The following is a 20,275-nucleotide window of genomic DNA, read 5'->3' as shown; positions in this document are numbered from 1 at the left end:
TCCTGACAGGGCAGGGCAGTATTAGCCCTGGGGTGGGGCAGCTCAGAGCTGTTGCCGGAGGTCTGTGGAGCATAAGGTGGGGTGGTGAAGGAGGGAGCGGGGAATGGAACGAAGGCCAGCAGGGAGTTCAGGTGTCAGGTGGAAATTACAGCCGCCAACTAACCCGCCAAGCTGCACGTCCTCGGGACGTGGAAGGAACCCAGAACACCCGGAGGAAACCCACGAGGTCACGCGTAAACTCCACACAGACATCACCCGAGGTCAGGATTGAACCTGGGTTGCTGCAGCTATGAGGCAGTAGCTCTACCAGCTGTGCCACTGCTGAATTTAGATCACTGGACAATTTAATTGAGGTGTGTTTTAATTATGTCAGTGTATGGTGAGGGTGGGTGGTGAGAGACTGTCTCCCCCGCTGGCTTCAGAGTCTGCCCGTATCGTTGACACTAGTGACAAGGAAGGATGGTGTCGATCTGAACCCTCTGGCAGGGGCTGATGGAACCTTAAAGCCGAGTCTGCGGGCCATCGGGGTTGGAGGTTACACAGCGGAGGTGACTAGAGCAGCCTGTGGGGCTGACTGGCCTCCTGCCCCTACTGACGAGAAGTCCAGGCCAGGGATATCATTCCCCCCCCTCCCCTGTGTGAGCTGTCTGCTGACAGGTGAAACAAGGTCAACTCCAGGGCTGTCTAGTTCCCCTCCTCCCTCTCTGACTCCTCCTCCCTTCCACTCTCTTGTTCACTCCAACTCTTGCCCTCTCCTTCTTTCTCTCTTCTGGTTTGTTTCTCCCTCTCTCCATTCTGTCCTAAATCACAATCTCCATCTCAACTGCACAGCTACCCCCTCCACCCTCCCTCCCTCCCTAGCATTGCTGCAGAGGCGGTTAACCAGGTTATTTCTGTCACCCAGTTTGGCTGGTAGAGGTTCCTATAAATAAATAGAGGGAAGGGGAGAGAGGGAGAGGCTCCCATGTTCGCCTCTGGTTGGGGGGATGGAGGGGGGTTGCAGGGGATGGGGGGGTTGCAGGGGATGGGGTTGCAGGGGATGGAGTGCTGGGACTAGATCACCGACCAGAGACACTGCCAGGCGGTCTCGATTCACCCTCCCTGCCCCGGGTCTGCCGGTGTGCTCTGGCTCCCCGCTGTCTCTCCACCTCCAGCCAGAACCGGCTTAACACTGCAAGGGGCGAGCGTGGGACTGTTTAACCCCTTCGTAGCCCCGCGAGGAGCATTCATCACCTGCCCTTGCCCCTGCAATCCCTCCACCTTCTCCTCTCCCCGACAGGGCAGGGCAGTATCAACCCTGTTCAGAGCAGCGTGGGACATTTAGTAAGATGCTAGGGGGGTCTGTAGAGCAGCTAGGTGGGCAGGGAGGGGGGGGGGGGGGGAGGTGGAAGGAAGGCAGGCCGGCTGGGAGTTCAGGTGTCAGCTGTGACCTGTCAGCATTGCCCCGTCTGTGACTGTCCTCTGGCGGGGAGGGCTGTATGCACACACACAATCTTACACAGTCAGTCTCACTCACATAGTCATGACACACACACACACACAATCTTTCACAGTCTCACTCACATAGTCATACACACAGACACCGTCGCATAGTCATGCACATGGTCAGTCTCTCAGTCACCTACACAATCATACACACAAACACACAGTCACACAAACACGCAGTCACACTAACACACAGTCACTTGGTCATACATAGTCACACGGTCATACATAGTCACAGTCACACTAACACACACTCACACTAACACAGTCATGCACAGTCACACTAACACACAGTCACACTAACACAGTCATACACACTCACACTAACACACTCACACTAACACAGTCACACTAACACAGTCACACTAACACACACTCACACTAACACAGTCACACTAACACACACTCACACTAACACACAGTCACACTAACACAGTCATACACACTCACACTAACACACAGTCACACTAACACAGTCACACTAACACACAGTCACACTAACACAGTCACACTAACACAGTACAGTCACACTAACACACAGTCACACTAACACACAGTCACACTAACAGTCACACTAACACAGTCATACACACTCACACTAACAGTCATACACAGTCACACTAACACACAGTCACACTAACAGTCATACACACAGTCACACTAACACACAGTCACACTAACACACAGTCACACTAACACACAGTCACACTAACACACAGTCACACTAACACACAGTCACACTAACACACAGTCACACTAACACACAGTCACACTAACACACAGTCACACTAACACAGTCATACACACTCACACTAACAGTCATACACAGTCACACTAACACACAGTCACACTAACACAGTCATACACACTCACACTAACAGTCATACACAGTCACACTAACACACAGTCACACTAACAGTCATACACACAGTCACACAGTCATGTACAATCATACCCAGTCTGCACGGTTTCACAGTCACATACTCAATCACACACACACACAGAGAGAGAGCGAGCCGGGGCTCCGTGCATTCTCCACATACCACTGCAAGCCCGACAGAAGCGGGAGGATGGATCCACGCCAACCCTCCCCCCCACACACAAACCCCCAACAACAACGCTTTTTTTTTGTTTTAAAATAAAAGGTAATCAGGGCAGAGACTCACTGAGGTGCAGGTAGGTGGCCGCGTCCATGGCGTACGAGTGTATCCCCGCCGCCCGCACGGGGCTGGGAAGGAGCATTGGCTGGCGGCCCTCCGCGGTAGGCAGGGCCCGACTGCAGCTGCCTGCCTGGGCCTGGGGCTGGGGCTGGGGCTGGGGCTGGGGCTGGGGCTGGGGCTGGGCCGGGCTGGGACTGGCTGCCTGGCAGGGCCGGCGTCTCTCTCTCTCTCTCCCTCCCAGCCGCTGGCTCTGGCTCTGGTTCACTCCGCGCTCAGCCTCTTCAATCAGAAGCCAGGGGCCCTGAGAGGGGGAGGGGGCGCCGGGAGAGAAAGAGTGTGTGTAGAGAGAGAAATGGAGAGGTTGGCCAACTCCCCTCCTCCCTCCCTCCCTCCCTCCCTCCCTCTCCCCTCCTCCCTCCCCATCTCCCTCCCTCTCCCCTCCTCCCTCCCTCCCTCTCCCCATCTCCCTCCCTCTCCCCTCCTCCCTCCCTCTCCCCTCCTCCCTCCCTCTCCCCTCCTCCCTCCCTCTCCCCTCCTCCCTCCCTCTCCCCTCCTCCCTCTCCCTCTCCCCTCCTCCCTCCCTCTCCCTCTCCCCTCCTCCCTCCCTCTCCCCTCCATCTCCCCTCCTCCCTCCATCTCCCCTCCTCCCTCCATCTCCCCTCCTCCCTCCATCTCCCCTCCTCCCTCCATCTCCCCTCCTCCCTCCATCTCCCCTCCTCCCTCCATCTCCCCTCCTCCCTCCCTCCATCTCCCCTCCTCCCTCCATCTCCCCTCCTCCCTCCCTCCCTCTCCTCCCTCTCCCCTCCTCCCTCTCCTCCCTCTCCCTCTCCTCCCTTCCCTCCCTCCCTCCCTCGTCCTCTCCCCTCCTCCCTCTCCTCCTCCCTCTCCCCCACTCCTCCTCCTTCCCACTCCTCCTCCTTCCCTCTTCTCCTCCTTCCCTCTTCTCCTCCTTCCCTCTTCTCCTTCCCTCTCCTCCCTCTCCTCCTCCTCCCTCTCTCCGGGATTACCGGGGAACTCCGTCCTTTAATGAATCGGCCTGCCTGGATATTTGGAAGTAAACAGTGGCTTCATAGATTTACCCTCGTTGCTGAGGGTATGGAGGCAGGGGTTTAGTTTTTTTGTTGCGTTCAACGTAGATTTTATGAGGGGCGAGGGTAGATTTTATGAGGGGCGAGGAGGGGGGCAGGTGTAGATGTAGACCATTCGGCCCCTCTGAATTCTTCTGCCCCAGAAAATGCCAGCCTCACGACATCCTGGAGCATGGCCAATGCAAGCGAGTGCCCACTCCTTTGCCCTGAATGCTCCTTTTCCTTGTGCCACGGGCAGAGAGGTGGTTCTGTGTGAGTCATCTTGCATTGGGCCAGGCCCTGCTGGCGTTTGCTTAGATGGTTGGAGTAATCCCCCTCCCTCCATGCAGAGGGATGCCCGACCCACCCACAACAGAGAATGGCATACGTGCCAGCCTTGCTCGCAATGCCACGATACAGTTGCGACCCACACTGCTTGTGGTCGAGAGCCGGCAACTCCCTTGTTTGCCTGGAGTCTCCTCATGTCACCACACCCAGTATTGGTTGGAAAGCAAGCTCACTGTCAACCATTCTATCTTCTCAACTCACATATTCCCTGCCCCCATCACCACTGCACAAAGACCTATAATGGCATCCAAATGGCACCTGTTAATTCACTCATACTTGTGGGCCAACTGTAGACTTCAATGCTCCTCCCATTATCCTCTACCATGATAGGAGGCATCAAACACGCACACGCATGCACACTCGTAGGCTATTCAGCCCATCTGCTCTGTTGTTAAGGTTATGGCTTTCCTGCACCAATCCCATAACCGATTGATTTATTTAATATCTAAAAATACAATTGTGTTAATTCACCGGCGTAGGAGCCTCCACAGGCCTCTTGTCAAAATTCACCACCCTCGGGGTGGAAATGTTTCACAAAAGTCTCCAATTGCGACCATTGACCCTGGTTCTCTCTCCACAGATGCTGTCTGACTTGCTGAATGTTTCCAGTATTTTCTGTTTTTATTATTGTTGAAGAAATTTCCTTTCTTGATCCAACCTAAATGGCCATTCACTGATTCTGAAGCTGTGATTCCTAGGCTCCCTGCCAAGGAAACATCAACTTCACATCTACCCTGTCAAGCTCTGTAACAATTTTATATATTTCAATTAGATCATGAGGCCATGACATAGGAATAGAATTAGGCCATTCAGTGCATCAAGACTGCTCCACCATTCTATTGTGGCTGATCTGTTTTCCCATCGCAACCTCATTCTCACCTTCTCCCCGTAACCTTTCATACCCTTAATAATCAAGAATTTATTGATCTCCATTTTAAAATACCCAATGACTTGGCCTCCACAGCCATCTGTAGCAATGAATTCCGCAGGTTCACCACCATCTGGCAACGGAAATTCCTCCTCATCTCCATTCTTTTATTTTGACGCTGTGCCCTCTGAACCTAGACTTTGCCACTGTTGTAAACATTCTCTCCAAATCAGCTTTTCCTCTAATATTTGTAGAAAATTCCTGGAGTCTTATCACTCTGCATAATCAATTTAGTGAACCTTTGCAACTCTATTGCAATCCCTTTAACCTCAATTTGCTTTACAACACTCACCACATTTCAAGAGTCAAGAGTGTTTAATTGACACAACAACGGATCAATGAAATTCTTCCTTGCAGCAGCATTACAAGCCTGTAAACACATTACTCATAGATAACATATAATAAACAAAAAAGTAATAGATTAATAACCCCAATATTACTACAGAAAAGCCCCAAATTCTTAGTGCAACCAGAGTTAGTACATAGTTCATAATTTAGTTAGCGTTTTATAGTTTTCAAAAGCCCGATGGGTGTTGGGAAGAAGCTGTTCTTGAGTCTGGTGTTTACACTTTTCAGACTCCTCCACCTTCTTTCCATTGGGAGGACTGAAATGAGAGCCTGGGCAGGATGTTGTGGGTCTTTGCTGAGGCTTTTTGCGACAGCACCTCCAATAGATCCCTACGATGGTGGGGAGGTCAGTACCCGCGAAGGACTGGGCAGTGCCCACCACTTTTCATAATCTCCTTCATTTCTGGGCGTTCGAGTTGTCAAACCAGGCCATGATGCAACCAGTCAATATGCTCTCCCCTGTGTACCTGTAGATGTTCAAGAGAGTGTTTGTCGACAGGAGTAGTTCATTGGCTGTAGAATACATCAGGCCATGTTTCCGGTGCAAAATAAATACAGGCTCTTTGAATTGTATTTGTGAGATTTCCTCAAATTTCCAGAGAGATGCTGCCTGACATCCACGGTGACCTGGATTTGTTCCTGATCTCCTTTGTTGTCTGTGTGGAATTTCAACATTCTTCCTGTGACCATATGGGCCTCCTCCGGGTGCTCCAGTTTCTGCCACATCCCAAAGATGTGGTGGTTGATAGATTCAATGGCCATTGTAAATTGGTCCCAATCTGTCGGTACATATGGGGGGGAGTTGATGGGATCATGGGGAGAATAAAATGGGATAATGTAGGATTCATGTAGGTGGAGGATTAATGTGGTTAACATTGATTCGGTGAGCCAAAGGGCACTATTTCTTGTTGTCTGCCTCTTTAATCGTGATAACATAACATAACAACACTTATTGTCATTCGGCACAACACCGAACGAAATTTCAGCAGTCACAAAACACAGCAAAAAGAAAAAAAAAACACAGGACACCCAACACAAACATCCATCACAGTGACTCCAAACACCCCCTCACTGTGATGGAGGCAACAAAACTTCCCCTCTCCCCGCACCCACGGACAGGCAGCTCGACCCCTACCGAGGCAACCGACACGCACAGCCCCCGCAAGAGGATGGAACGTCCCGCGGCCGCACCGGGCGATGTTAAGTCCAGCGGCCAAGCCGCACTGGGCACCGAAACGTCCCGCGGCCGAGCCGCACCGGGCGATGTTAAGTCCCGCAGCCGAGCCGCACCGGGCACTGAAACGTCCCGCGGCCGAGCCGCACCGGGCACCGAAACGTCCCGGGACCGAGCCGCACCGGGAGATGTTAAGTCCAGCGGCCGAGCCGCACCGGGCACTGAAACGTCCCGCGGCCGAGCCGCGCTGGCGATGTTAAGTCCAGCGGCCAAGCCGCGCCGGGCACCGAAACGTCCCGCGGCCGAGCCGCACCGGGCGATGTTAAGTCCAGCGGCCGAGCCGCGCCGGCGATGGAAGGCCCCGCGGGCGAGCTGCGCCCCGGGGAAGAGACCTAATAAAAGAAAGGTTTCCCCCGCCCCACCCCACCCCCACACCCCACACCCACACCCCACACCCACACCCCACCCCCCCACCACACATACACAGCCAAAAACAGAAACAAAAACCATCCCAACACCGACACAAACAAAACAAAAGACAAACAGACTGCCAGAGAGCCGCAGCCGTTAGGCGCAGCCAACTCCTCCCTGATGTCAGACAGCTGGAGTCAGTAGCTCATGCTATGGTACCTCCAGGAACCAGAGTTGGCATCATAAGTCCCTGAACCCTGAGTTACAGACAAAGGAAGGAGCTTGCATTTATTTATTTCAAAACTTTAGCATGGCCTGAGCCAATGTACTACTTCGTATTATTGTCGGTTTATTATTATCGTGTACTGGGATAGAGTGAAGATATTGTTGGCATACTGTCCAGTCAAATCATTCTCTACGTGAGTGCAATCGAGCCGTACACAAGTACAACAGGCAGTGCAAAGAGAAAAATACCAGAATGCAGAATATAGTGTTACAACGTTATAGCATCACAGTGGCACAGAAAGTGAAGATAACAACGTGCAAGGGCTGCAGTGAGGTCGGTTAGGAGATTGGGATTGCAACCTATCTTCTGATAGGACTGTTGAGTTGTCCGATAACAGCGAGGAAGAAGTTCTTTCTGAATCGGGTGGTACGTGCTTTCAAGCTTTTGTGTCTTTTTCCCGATGGAAAGGGGTAAAGAGGGCATGACTGGGGTGAAAATTATCCTTGATTATGTGCGTGAAGTGCAGATGGAGTTGATGGGAGGGGGAGAGGAGGCTAGTTTGTGTGATGGACTGGGCTACATCCACAACCCTCTGCAATTCCTTGCGGTCTTGGGCAGAACTGCAATGCATCCTGATAGGATGCTTTCTCGGGTGCATTAGTAGAAATCGTAAGAGTCATCAGTGATCTGCTGAATTTTTGTTGTCTTCAGAAGAAATAGAGGTGTCGGTGTGCGTTCTTGGCCCTCGTTTTAATGTGGTTAGTCCAGGACAGATTGTTGGTAATAGTTATGCCGAGGAACTTGAAGCTCACAACGATCTCCACTTCAGCACCATTGATGCTGACTAGCCACAACCTTGTTTCTTGAAGTCAATAACTAGCTCCTTCATCTTGCTGACATGTAATGGAGGTTGTTGTTTAGACACTTTGCTACGAAGCTCTCTATCTCCTTTCTAAACTCTTTTTCGGCAAAGTTCAAGATCCCGTCCACTTCTGTGGTGCCACCTACAAACATGTAACTGGAGTCGGAGCAGAAGTGGGCAACATGGTCGTGTTGTGTTGGCAGCATAGTAAGGGTCTGAGAACACAATTCTATGGGGCACTTGTGTTGACAATTATCACAGTGACAATTGTGATAATTAGGAGTTTGGAGGTGAATTTAGCTGGGAATATGGTGTTGATGGCGGAGCTGTAGTCAATAAATAGGTCTAATGTAGGTGTCCTTGTTATCCAGATGTCCCAGCTTTGAGTGTAGGGCCAGGAACATGGTGTCTGCCGTGGACTGGGAGGTGAACTGCAGAGAGTCAAGGCTGTCTGAGAGGCTGGAGATGATTAACCTTTGTTGAAAGGAAGAAAGAGCATACTTCTGAAATATGGTGATTGTTGTAATGCAAAGTAACTTGAGATGAAAGACCCACCTGAATGATAAGAATATGTTGGCAGTAAGGTGTCATATGATTAGCAGCAGGATTAATGACACAGGCTGAGTAGAAATACTGATTACAGTGACAGATCACTATTGATTACAGTGACTGATCACTGCTGATTACAGTGACTGATCACTGCTGATTACAGTGACTGATCACTGCTGATTACAGTGACTGATCACTGCTGATTACAGTGAATGATCACTGCTGATTACAGTGACAGATCACTACTGATTACAGTGACTGATCACTACTGATTAGTGACTGATCACTACTGATTACAGTGAATGATCACTGCTGATTACAGTGAATGATCACTGCTGATTACAGTGACAGATTACTGATTTCAGTGACAGATCACTACTGATTACAGTGACAGATTACTACTGATTTCAGTGACAGATTACTGATTACAGTAACAGATCACTACTGATTTCAGTGATAGATCATGCTACTGATTACAGTGACAGACCAAACAGCAGATGCCTCCTGGGAGGCCGCGGAGTAGCCGGGCGGTGGATCCCCGCAGCTGGATTCTGGGTCGTTGCCGGGGAGGCGTCAGGAGTGGACCTGGCGGTGGCTGGTGCGACGTTTGATATGGGCGCCGGTGGTAGAGGACAGCTGTCGTTGAGGGAGTCGGCTCCTCAAGACAACAACCTCCACTAAATGTCAGCAAGATGAAGGAGCTAGTTATTGGCTTGTCGCTGAGGTCAACGTTGAGGTTGGTGGTCGTTGAGGTAGAAGATCGTGGAGGTCGTCGAGGTTGGCGGTCATTGAGGTCAACTGTCAAGGTCGATGGTTGGTCGAGGTAGGCAGGCGTTGAGGTCAGAGGTTGGCTGACGTTGAGGTCGTCGGGGTCGCGGTCATAGAGGTCGAGGTGGTGGAGGTCGGCGGTCGCCGAAGCCGGCGGTCATCAAGGTCGGCAATAGTGGAGGTCGACGGTCATGGAGGTCGGCGGTCGTCGAGGCCGGTGGTCATCAAGGTCAGCAGTAGTGGAGGTCGGCGTTCGTTGAGATTGCGGGCGGTGGTCGTCGTCGAGGTCAACTCGAGACTGGCGGTCGTTGAGGTTGACGGTCGTGTTCCATCAAGGTCGCCGGTTGTTGAGCTCAACGGTCGAAGTTGAGGTTGGTGGTCGAGGTTGGAGGTCGATGATAGACAATAGACAATAGACAATAGGTGCAGGAGTAGGCCATTCAGCCCTTCGAGCCAGCACCGCCATTCAATGCGATCATGGCTGATCACTCAATCAGTACCCCGTTCCTGCCTTCTCCCCATACCCCCTCACTCCGCTATCCTCAAGAGCTCTATCCAGCTCTCTCTTGAAAGCATCCAACGAACTGGCCTCCACTGCCTTCTGAGGCAGAGAATTCCACACCTTCACCACCCTCTGATCATCGGAGTCGTGGTCATCGAGGTTAGCTGTTGTTGAGGTCGCGATCATTGAGGTTGGTGGTCGTTGAGGTTGGCGCTCGCCAAAGATACTAGAGGACCAAGGTATACCACTCGACTCTAAAAACCGTAGTAGATCATGGGTAAATTTCAGCACCATTTTAGTAAGCAGATTCTGTGTGCTAGACTAAGCAGGGTTCACAACTCTGCGATTTCTTCGTATATAAAATGTTTGCAAAAATTATTTTTGTTCAACTTCTTGGATAAGTTGGTAGTTGACATTTGTAACTATTTCTTGAAGAGTTGCTGCTTCGTGATCTTTAAACTTTGGATGTTACTGATTGAATATTTGCACTAGAGATCCACTGTCTGTATCAGGCCAATTGATCATATTTAATGAACTGTTCTTCTTTGCTTTCTCTGTTAATTTTAATTTCACCTCCACGAGCTGAATCTCTTTTCGTTTTATTTTTAAAAGTCATGGAAGCAGAGATTAGGCATTTGCAAACAAGAGAACTCTAATGTATCCACAATATAATTGAAAAGATATTTAACTTTATACTTAGAGCCAAGAAAATTTGAATTGGTGAATTGATTAGTTAAAAACCCTTGACAGCCACTAAAATGACCAATGCTGCCTGACGTGGTACAGAAGCATGAATCCAATTCAAATAGACACAGTGGTGGAGTAAATCACTGGGTCAGGCAGCATCTCTGGAGAAAAAGGATGGGTGATGTTTCAGGTTGGGACCCTTCTTCAGACAAGGGGGGGTGGGGGGAGGTGAAGAGCTGGTATAAATCAGGACCTGATCTTTTCATTGGTTAGCTGATATGTGAAACAGTGCAACCCTGTATATCTCGCACACAAAATGATGTAAATCTTACCATGAATGACAGAAATAAAAAGTGTTATCCTTGTTTGTGAAGTTAATTTTTGAATGATGAAAAATTGAAGGGGGTTGGTGCAAATATACTGCTAACCCACAAATGTGTCGTTATGAGATATTCACATTTGAAAAATCCATAAATCACAAAAAAACAAGAAAGTGCCTATGTTATTTGACCAACTTGTCGGTTGAATTTAAATATGAAATGTTTACAGGTTGTAGGGTAGTGGGTAAGGATCGTGTTAATGCATGTAACTCATTTTTCACAAAAGTGAGGGTTAGCACTATATTGCCTCAATTATATGTTAAATTCAAAACTAAACTAGGGTAGCAATGTACATTATTCATGTCTAAAGCTAGCACTTCTGTATCAGTGTAGGTATGTATGCATACATTTTATTACACTAATATAGAATGAAAAGAATGAAGACATATCTTGACATGTGTTCATAGTTATTTTATTCACAATATTAAGATTTCTGGAAATACATTTGTTGTCACTGATTGCGAATGTGTATGGGTAGGCCCTAATGAAATGTATGTGAGAAACAGTGATCATGATTGGGAGAACCATGTGCTGAGAAGTGTGTGAATGACTGATTATATATATATATATATATATATATATATATATATGTATATATGTGTTATATATATAGAGAGAGAGATTATAAGAAAAAGGTTGCTAAACAAATTTGAGATCTATTTATCTTTATCTTGCCTCTCACACACAAACACACACATACACACAAACACACATTCATATACATATATATATATATATACATAATAAGTTAAATTTGTGCAGAGCGTGTGTTTGAGCAATACAGGGCAAATTGCACAAAAAAAGGGGGCTGGGGAGGAAGGATGGGAGGAAAATGGGCAGAAACGGTAAGAAATAATAAAATCAGAGAAATTAAGCAGGGGTAAAACATTAAAAATAAAAATGATAAAAAAATGTGAGTTGATAGAAGAGATATTTTCTGCATTTTAGTGGTATCATCACACATACTGTTCCCCCACAACACTGATTACACTGCGAGAAGCATAATGAACGGCTGGTTTTGCCTACCAAAATGGCAGACGTTCTGCTCCTTTGCATACTACACTTCAGTTTAGGCGATTTCGACGGAGTGGTCCATCTTGCTCCTCTGGTATCTTTGGCGGTCGTGGAGGTTGGCGGTTGTGGAGGTTTGCGGTCGTGGAGGATGGTCGTCAAGATTGGCGGTCGTGGAGGTTGGTGGTCATCGAGGTTGGCAGTCGTGGAGGTTGGCAGTCGTGGAGGTTGGCGGTCGTGGGGGTTGGTGGTCATCGAGGTTGGTGGTCATCGAGGTTGGCAGTCATGGAGGTTGGTGTTCGTGGAGGATGGCGGTCGTGGAGGTTGGTGTTCGTGGAGGTTGGCGGTCGTGGAGGTTGGCGGTCGTGGAGGTTGGCGGTCGCCAAGATTGGCGGTTGTGGATGATGGCGGTCGTGGAGGTTGTTGGTCGTTAAGATTGACGGTCGTGGAGGTTGGCAGTCGTGGAGATTGGTGGTTGTCAAGATTGCCGGTCATGGAGGTTGGCGGTCGTCGAGGTTGGCGGTCGTCGAGGTTGGCGGTCGTCGAGGTTGGCGGTCGTCGAGGTTGGCTGTCGTCGAGGATGGCTGTCGTGGAGGATGGCGGTCGTGGAGGATGGCGGTCGTGGAGGACGGCGGTCGTGGAGGTTGGCGGTCGTGGAGGTTGGCGGTCGTGGAGGTTGGCGGTCGTGGAGGTTGGCGGTCGTGGAGGTTGGCGGTCGTGGAGGTTGGCGGTCGTGGAGGTTGGCGGTCGTTAAGATTGGCGGTCGAGGCGGTTGGCGGTCGTGGAGGTTGGCGGTCGTGGAGGTTGGCGGTCGTGGAGGTTGGCGGTCATCGAGGTTGGCTGTCGTGGAGGATGGCTGTCGTGGAGGATGGCTGTCGTGGAGGATGGTGGTCGTGGAGGATGGCGGTCGTGGAGGATGGCGGTCGTGGAGGATGGCGGTCGTGGAGGATGGCGGTCGTGGAGGTTGGCGGTCGTGGAGGTTGGCGGTCGTCAAGATTGGCGGTCATGGAGGCTGGCGGTCGTGGAGGTTGGCGGTGGTGGAGGTTGGCGGTCGTCGAGGTTGGCGGTCATGGGGGTTGGTGGTCGTCAAGATTGGCGGTCGTGGAGGCTGGCGGTCGTGGGGGTTGATGGTCGTCAAGATTGGCGGTCGTGGAGGTTGCCGGTCGTGGAGGTTGGCGGTCGTGGAGGTTGGTGGTCGTTAAGATTGGCGTTCGTGGCGGTTGGCAGTCGTGGAGGTTGGTGGTCGTCAAGAACGGCGGTTGTGGAGGTTGGCGGTCATCGACGTTGGCGGTCGTGGAGGTTCGCAGTCGTCGAGGTTGGCGGTCGTGGAGGTTGGTGGTTGTCGAGGACGGCGGTCATCAAGGTCGGCAGTCGTGGAGGTCATCGAGGTTGGCAGTCATTGAGATTGCGGTCGGGGGTCCTCATCGAGGTCATTTGTTGACTTTCCGGTTAGATGCAGGAAAATTGTTCCCAATGTTGGGGGAGTCCAGAACCAGGGGCCAGGGTCTAAGAATAAAGGTGTGGCCATTTAAAACCGAGGTGAGAAAAAACCTTTTCACCCAGAGAGTTGTGAAGTTGTGGAATTCTCTGCCACAGAAGGCAGTGGAGGCCAATTCACGGGAATTTAAAAGAGAGTTAGATAGAGCTCTAGGGGCTAGCGGAATCAAGGGATATGGGGAGAAGACAGGCACCGGTTACTGATTGTGGATGAACAGCCATGATCACAATGAATGGCGGTGCTAGCTCGAAGTGCCAAATGGCCTCATCCGGCACCTATTTTCTATGTTAGCGGTCGTTGAGGTCGATGGTGGAGGTCGAAGGTCGTTGTCGATCGAGGTCGGCAGTCGTTGAGGTCAACAGTCAAGGGTGGAGGTCGGCGGTTGAGGTTGGAGGTCGATGGTTGTTGGAGTCGCGGTCATCAAAGTCAGCTGTCACCGAGGTCATGATCATTAAGGTCGGCGGGGTCATGTGTTGAGGTCGGCAGTCGTTGATGCCGGAGGTCATCGAGGTCGACGGTCGTTGAAGGCGGATGGTGCTAGCGGTTGCGGACGGACCACGTGGGTGTCGGAGGATGGACACGCCACCTGGAACAAAGGAGGGTGGGGGGGGGGGGGGGGGGAGAACGAAGGAGGACCTGGTGCGGAATACTTTGTAACTTCATCGGCGTCCTTTATGTGGCGACTCTTTGCACACCTTGGGTGTACAAAACAAAGAGTAACACTGTGGCTTGTCACATGTGACTATAGAGTATTATTCATTCATTCAATGATCACTCTACTGATTACAGTGACAGTTCACACTACTGACAGCAGCGATGGTTCACTCTACTATTACAGTGACAGACCAGAAAATGTTCAAGTGTTGGATAGCACCACTGATGATTTTGACAGGTCGTACTGCTGATTCCAGTGAAAGTTTTTGGCAATGGGTTCCAGTAACAGTTTGTATTACTCACTTTGGTAACAGGTTGTGCTACAAATTAGAGTGAAGGATTATGCTACCAATTAGTGACTGATCATACTTTAATTTCAGTTACAGGTCGTGCTACTGATTATGGTGACAGTTCGTGCTGCCGATGTGCTGGCTGTTCACATCATCGGCTATTTCTCATACTGTTCTTTGTAAATTAAACAGGGTGGATCAGTGGATGGCAAGTTCAATGGAGAAGAGCTCCTCTCTCAGGATTAAGTGTTGCTTTAAAGATACCGTGAAGAGTGGTGCAAGTACAAGGCAGTGAGGGTTCTCCTGAAGATCACTGTAACAGGTTAACAGAAATGGGGTGCTGTTGAATCTGAGCGCATGTCATATCTTCCTCTAAGTCTAGAGTTCAGAGGTGCAGCATGGAAACAGGTCCTTTGGCCCATCGAATCCACGCTAGCCATCGAACACCAGGGGCAATTAACAGAAGCCAATTAACATACAAGGTTGCATGTCTTTGGGGTGTGGGAGGAAACCAGAGCAGCTGGAGAAAACACAAGTGGTCACAGGGAGAAAATGCAAACTTCACATAAGCAGCATCCATGGTCAGGATCGAACCCGAACTGCGAGGCAGCAGCTCTACCACTGCACCACTGTGAAGGACCAATGATATATTTCCAAGTTGGAATGGCTTGAGATTTGAAGGGGGACTTGGAGGCAGTGGTGTTCTAATGTGCCTGCTCTCCTTGTCTTTGTTAGTGATAGAGGTCATGGGTTTGGGAGTTGTCTGGGCGAGTAACTGCGGTGAATTGTTTAGATGGTACACACTACCATCGCCGGTGATGGAGGGAGTGAATGTTTAGAGAAATGAGTGAGGAGTCAATCAAACGGACTGCCTTGTCAGACACAAGAAACTGCTGATGCTGGAATCTTGAGTAAAATACAAATCTCTGGAGGAACTCAATGGGTCAGGTGGAATTGCCAGATGGAATGGGTAGGACTGCTTTGTCACACTGCTGACTTCTCCATTGGAGAAAGGGGTGTGTTGCAGGTGGGTTTTGGGGAGCTGGGTTATTTAAAGCTTGTCAGTCTCCAGCCCCCACTGATCGGAGGGCTTCAGATGCTTTGCTCGTTGTCCCCAACTAATACCAGTCCATCACTCGACTCACACATGTCACATCGCAACTGTGCCTCAAGGTTTGCATTCTTGCTTAAGAACAATAAAGTTGAGGCTGAATGTTCTGTGTGTGTAAATACCGACCTGTGGCCAGAGGTGCGTGTGTAAACACCGACCTGTGGCCAGAGGTCTGTATGTGTAAATGTCGACTGAAGTGTGGTCAGTCTGTAGAAGGGTCTCGACCCGAAACGTCACCCATTCCCTCTCCTGAGATGCTGCCTGACCCTCTGAGTTACTCCAGCATTTTGTGTTTACCTTCGACCTGTGACCAGAGGTGTGTGTGTGTAAACACAGACCTGTGACGATAGGTGTGTGTGTGTGTAAACACAGACCTGTGACCAGAGGTGTGTGTGTGTGTGTAAACACAGACCTGTGACCAGAGGTGTGTGCGTGCGTGTAAACACCGACCTGTGGCCAGAGGCCGCCTCTGTGGCTGGAGGGATGTGCGCGTGTGTGCCTGTGTGTCCAGCTCTCCCATTCCAGACCTGACTACCGCTTTGAGAAAGAATCACAAACCCTTCCACGGCAGGGGCAGGAAGTGCTTGGTGAGGTGGGAGGGTATTTGGCGGGGTGGTGCACTCCTTCTGCCACTTGTGCAAGGTTTCTCTGGGTCCCTGGTGGGCCGACTCCCAGTTCTCAACACCATCCCCAGTGCTTCTTCCCCTCTATGCATGGCCGTGGCCTAGGTACTCTCAACAGTCAGTGGGGATGTGGATTATTTCAAGGAGGCTTTGAGCACAACTGATTTTATCCTCTGTCCATCTAGTAATCTCAGGAGAAGAGAATAAGGTGTCTGTTTTGGGAGTCTGATGTCTTTAGACTTGAGAGATGCAGCGCAGAAACCCAGTCCGTGTCGACCAGCAATCACCCCTTACACTAGCACTATCCTACACTCTTGGGACATCTTACAATGTTACCGAAGACTAATTAACCTACAAACCTGGACGTGCAAGCTCCACACAGACAGCACCCGAGATCAGGATTGAATCACTGGCCTTGTAAGGGTGCAACTCTACTGCTGCGCCACTGTGCTGGCACATTGACTTTCATCATCGATGTTTGCTTTCACTGGAATGTGGTCCCTGAGCCATGGGAGGTGTTTTACGAGGTTTCACTGTCAGAGGGCAGAGTGGTGCAGTGGGCAGAGGCTGGTGGAGGACTGTGGTGCTGTGGATGCTGAGGGCAGGACTCATCTCACGCTTTGGTGAAAGAGCCGACAAGGCCCTGGCGCACAACCCCTGACTTCGTGCAAACACAATCGTCGCACGCACTCTGCAGCTCAACTGCTGAGCTTTGGGTGACCTTAGTCCTGGAATGTTGTTGCTGCATGTTGAACAGTATCTGATGAGCTCTTTAGATTAGCTCCGATCCTGTAGGAGGTTTGTTGGAGGTAGACACAACATCGCGACAAGAAAGATTTAGAAAACTGTTGGGGCTCTGTATCCTTCACTGGGAGACTAACCTCCTGATGCCCCAAGAACTTTTGCCATCTACAGGGGGTAAGTCAGCAGTGTGGTGGAACACTCTTCACCCACCTGGCTGAGTGCAACTCAACAACTAGACTTTAGAGATACAGCACGGAAACAGGCCCTTCATTCCACCAAGTCTGCACCGACCAGCAATCCCCTGAAACTAGCACAATTTGGAATTCCCAAAAGCTAATTAACCTACAAGCCTGTATATTGGAATATGGGAAGAAACCAGAGCACCCGGAGAAAACCTACGTGGTCACAGGGAGATCCCATATTCAGGATCGAACCCGGGTCTCTGGCACTGTAAGGCAGCAACTCTACCGCTGCACAGAATCTGTCAGAAACTTCGATACCACCTGGGACAAAGCATGGTACCCCCTCCACCAGCTTAAACACCCACTGTGTCCATCAGTGCTGCATCATGACTGCAGTGTGACAAAATGCTACTGAAGTTACTCTCCATGACCACTCCCAATATACCTCTCAAGATGGAACAACAGCCATGAGCTGCAAGGAACACCACCACCTGCAGGTTCCCCCTCTATCGTAACCCATCTCGACTTGGAAATGTATTGCTAGTCCTTCATGGTCACTGAATCTATATCCTCAACAGCAAGGTGGGGGGCATCTCCACCAGAAGGCAACACGGTGGCGGCAGCCGTAGAGTTGCTGCCTTACAGCTCCAGAGACCCGGGTTTGATCCTGACTGTGGGTGCTGTCTATACAGAGTTTGTAACGTTCTCCCTGTGACTGCTTGGATTTTCTCTGGGTGCTCCGGTTTCCTCCTACACCTCCATGCTGTATCACTAGGATGGGGCCCGGCTCTCTGATGCTTTAAGCAGCAGTTCTACCACTGCACCACTGTGCTGCTCTCCTTGCCTTAGGCTAAGCAAAGCAGCCAACATAATCAACAACCACTCACGCACTTACAATCCCACTGCACCAAATTAGATAAGAGCCTATCTGGTCCCAATCAAACCATTTTACAATTCTATCAAAATCACTATCTTCCCATTTAGTCCTAATGCTTGAGATTCCACCAGAACCAATTTCTTCCAAGTCAAATCCATTGCATTAAATTGCCACAGATTCAAACTGCTTCCTCATCAGTTCCACTATCTAAAATTATCTTCAACAATCTCTTCCCAATGGGATTTCATCAAAATCAATCCCTTCTGAAACTCAGTGGAACCCATTGGAACTCATCCTTTCAGATTGAAGTTCGATGTAAGAATCATAACAAGAGGAGTTGAGTATAGGAGCAAAGAGGTCCTTCTGCAGTTGTACAGGGCCCTAGTGAGACCGCACCTGGAGTACTGTGTGCAGTTTTGGTCTCCAAATTTGAGGAAGGATATTCTTGCTATTGAGGGCGTGCAGCGTAGGTTTACTAGGTTAATTCCCGGAATGGCGGGACTGTCATATGTTGAAAGACTGGAGCGGCTAGGCTTGTATACACTGGAATTTAGAAGGAAGAGAAGGGATCTTATTGAAACATATAAGATTATTAAGGGGTTGGACACGTTAGAGGCAGGAAACATGTTCCCAATGTTGGGGGAGTCCAGATCCAAGGGCCACAGTTTAAGAATAAGGGGTAGGCCATTTAGAACAGAGATGAGGAAAACATTTTTCAGTCAGAGAGTTGTAAATTTATGGAATTCGCTGCCTCAGAAGGCAGTGGAGGCCAATTCTCTAAATGCATTCAAGAGAGAGCTAGATAGACCTCTTAAGGATTGCGGAGTCAGGGGGTATGAGGAGAAGGCAGGAACAGGGTACTGATTTAGAATGATCAGCCATGATCACATTGAATGGCTGTGCTGGCTCGAAGGGCCGAATGGCCTACTCCTGCACCTATTGTCTATTGTCTATTGTCTATAAGAATCAATCCCTTCACAATACATCCCAATGAAAGAATTCCACTGAAGCCAACCCATCACATTGAATGCAGCTTTTATAAAACCCTTTTTCAATGCTATCAAACACAATTTCGTCAAAACCAAGGCCTTTCTCCAGGGCCGGATTAAACTGGTGCGGGGCCTGTAACTAGGGTTGCCAACTTCCTCACTCCCAAATATGAGACAAAGTGACGTCACCGCCCCACGCCCCACGTGACCTCACCCAGCCAGCGGTCATGTGCTCCTGCTCCACCAATGGCGGCCGCCCGGGCTGGGAGGCGGGTTGCTACACAACCTCCATTAGGCGGCGCCCGGGCCTACACTGTCCGGAGGTTAGGGTTGCCAACTGTCCCGTATTTTGGGCTCAATTGGCTTGTCCCGTATTAGGCCCGGGAGGCGCTGTCGGCCCGGACGCTGCAGGCCCAGACAGTGTAGGTAGGAAAAAACTGCAGATGATGGTTAACATCTGTGCCTACCTTCCGGAGGTCGGAACAGTGTAGGCCCGGCGCTGCCTAACGGAGGTTGCATTGCAACCCGCCTCTCTGCCTGGGCAGCCGCCATTGGTGGAGCGGAAGCACGTGGCTGCTGGCTGGGTGAGGTCACGTGGGGCGCGGGGCGGTAACATCACCTTGTCCTGTATTTGGGAGTGCTATAGTTGGCACCCCTACTGGAGGTAGACACAAAATGCTGCAGTAACTGAGCGGGTCAGGCAGCATCTCAGGAGAGAAGGAATGGGTGACGTTTCGTGTCTCGACCCTCCCGAAGGGTCTCGACCCGAAACGTCACCCATCATCTGCTGGACCTCCATGAGGCGGGCGAGGACTTCACCATGGACGATGAGGGCGATGTAAGTATCCACAAACTGAAGGAGAAGGCGCAGAAGAGGAAGTGGCGAGGATTTGGCTCCGAGGAAGGCTCTCGATCCAGGCTGTGAGAAGACTACAACTCCGTGGAGCAAGACGGTGACGAGCCAGGCCCTCAACGCTCGGTGGACGGGTGGATCCTGTTTGTGACCGGGGTCCACGAGGAAGTCACTGAGGAGGACATCCACGACAAGTTTGCCGAGTACCATGAGATCAAAAACCAGCACCTCAACCTGGCCCGGCGCACCGGCTACCTCAAGGGCCACGCTCTGGTGGAGTACGAGACCTCGGCTACAAGGAGGCGTAGGCGGCCATGGAGGGTTTGAGCGGGTCGGAGCTGGCCGGGCAGCCCATCAGCGTGGACTGGGGCTTCGTCAGGGGACCCCCTAGGAGCAAGAGATGGAGTGGCCGCAGGAGAAGCCGATGCCTGGACCGGTAGCGTCACTGAGCCGGGACGGAGTACGGAGCGACCGGTGGGACAGAGTGGTCCGCACAGCGCCGGGACCGAGACGCCCGCAGAACGGGACTGTCGTGGGGCTGGGGAGAG

At 50.7% G+C, this 20,275-nt stretch overlaps 1 protein-coding gene and 1 pseudogene across 2 annotated transcripts in view; one reads left to right on the top strand and one right to left on the bottom strand.

The window, feature by feature from the left end:
* The window catches only part of LOC144597821 (retinoic acid receptor RXR-gamma-A), a 146,867-nt gene extending 143,869 nt beyond the window's left edge, over nt 1-2,998 (bottom strand). The window contains exon 1 of one of the 2 annotated variants that reach the window (XM_078407447.1): nt 2,652-2,998. In XM_078407447.1, the coding sequence (XP_078263573.1) occupies nt 2,652-2,727 (76 nt within the window). In that variant the 5' untranslated portion in view covers nt 2,728-2,998. The remainder of the gene's footprint in view (nt 1-2,651) is intronic. The other variant, XM_078407443.1, reaches the window with a different exon arrangement.
* Nucleotides 2,999-13,710: 10,712 nt separating this feature from the next.
* Nucleotides 13,711-20,054, top strand: LOC144597977 (RNA-binding protein 8A pseudogene; annotated as a pseudogene).
* Nucleotides 20,055-20,275: the final 221 nt, after the last annotated feature.

The sequence above is a fragment of the Rhinoraja longicauda genome, chromosome 11 (assembly GCF_053455715.1).
Source record: "Rhinoraja longicauda isolate Sanriku21f chromosome 11, sRhiLon1.1, whole genome shotgun sequence".
NCBI classification, from domain to species: domain Eukaryota; kingdom Metazoa; phylum Chordata; class Chondrichthyes; order Rajiformes; family Arhynchobatidae; genus Rhinoraja; species Rhinoraja longicauda.
This window is presented reverse-complemented; position numbering and strand designations above follow the sequence as displayed.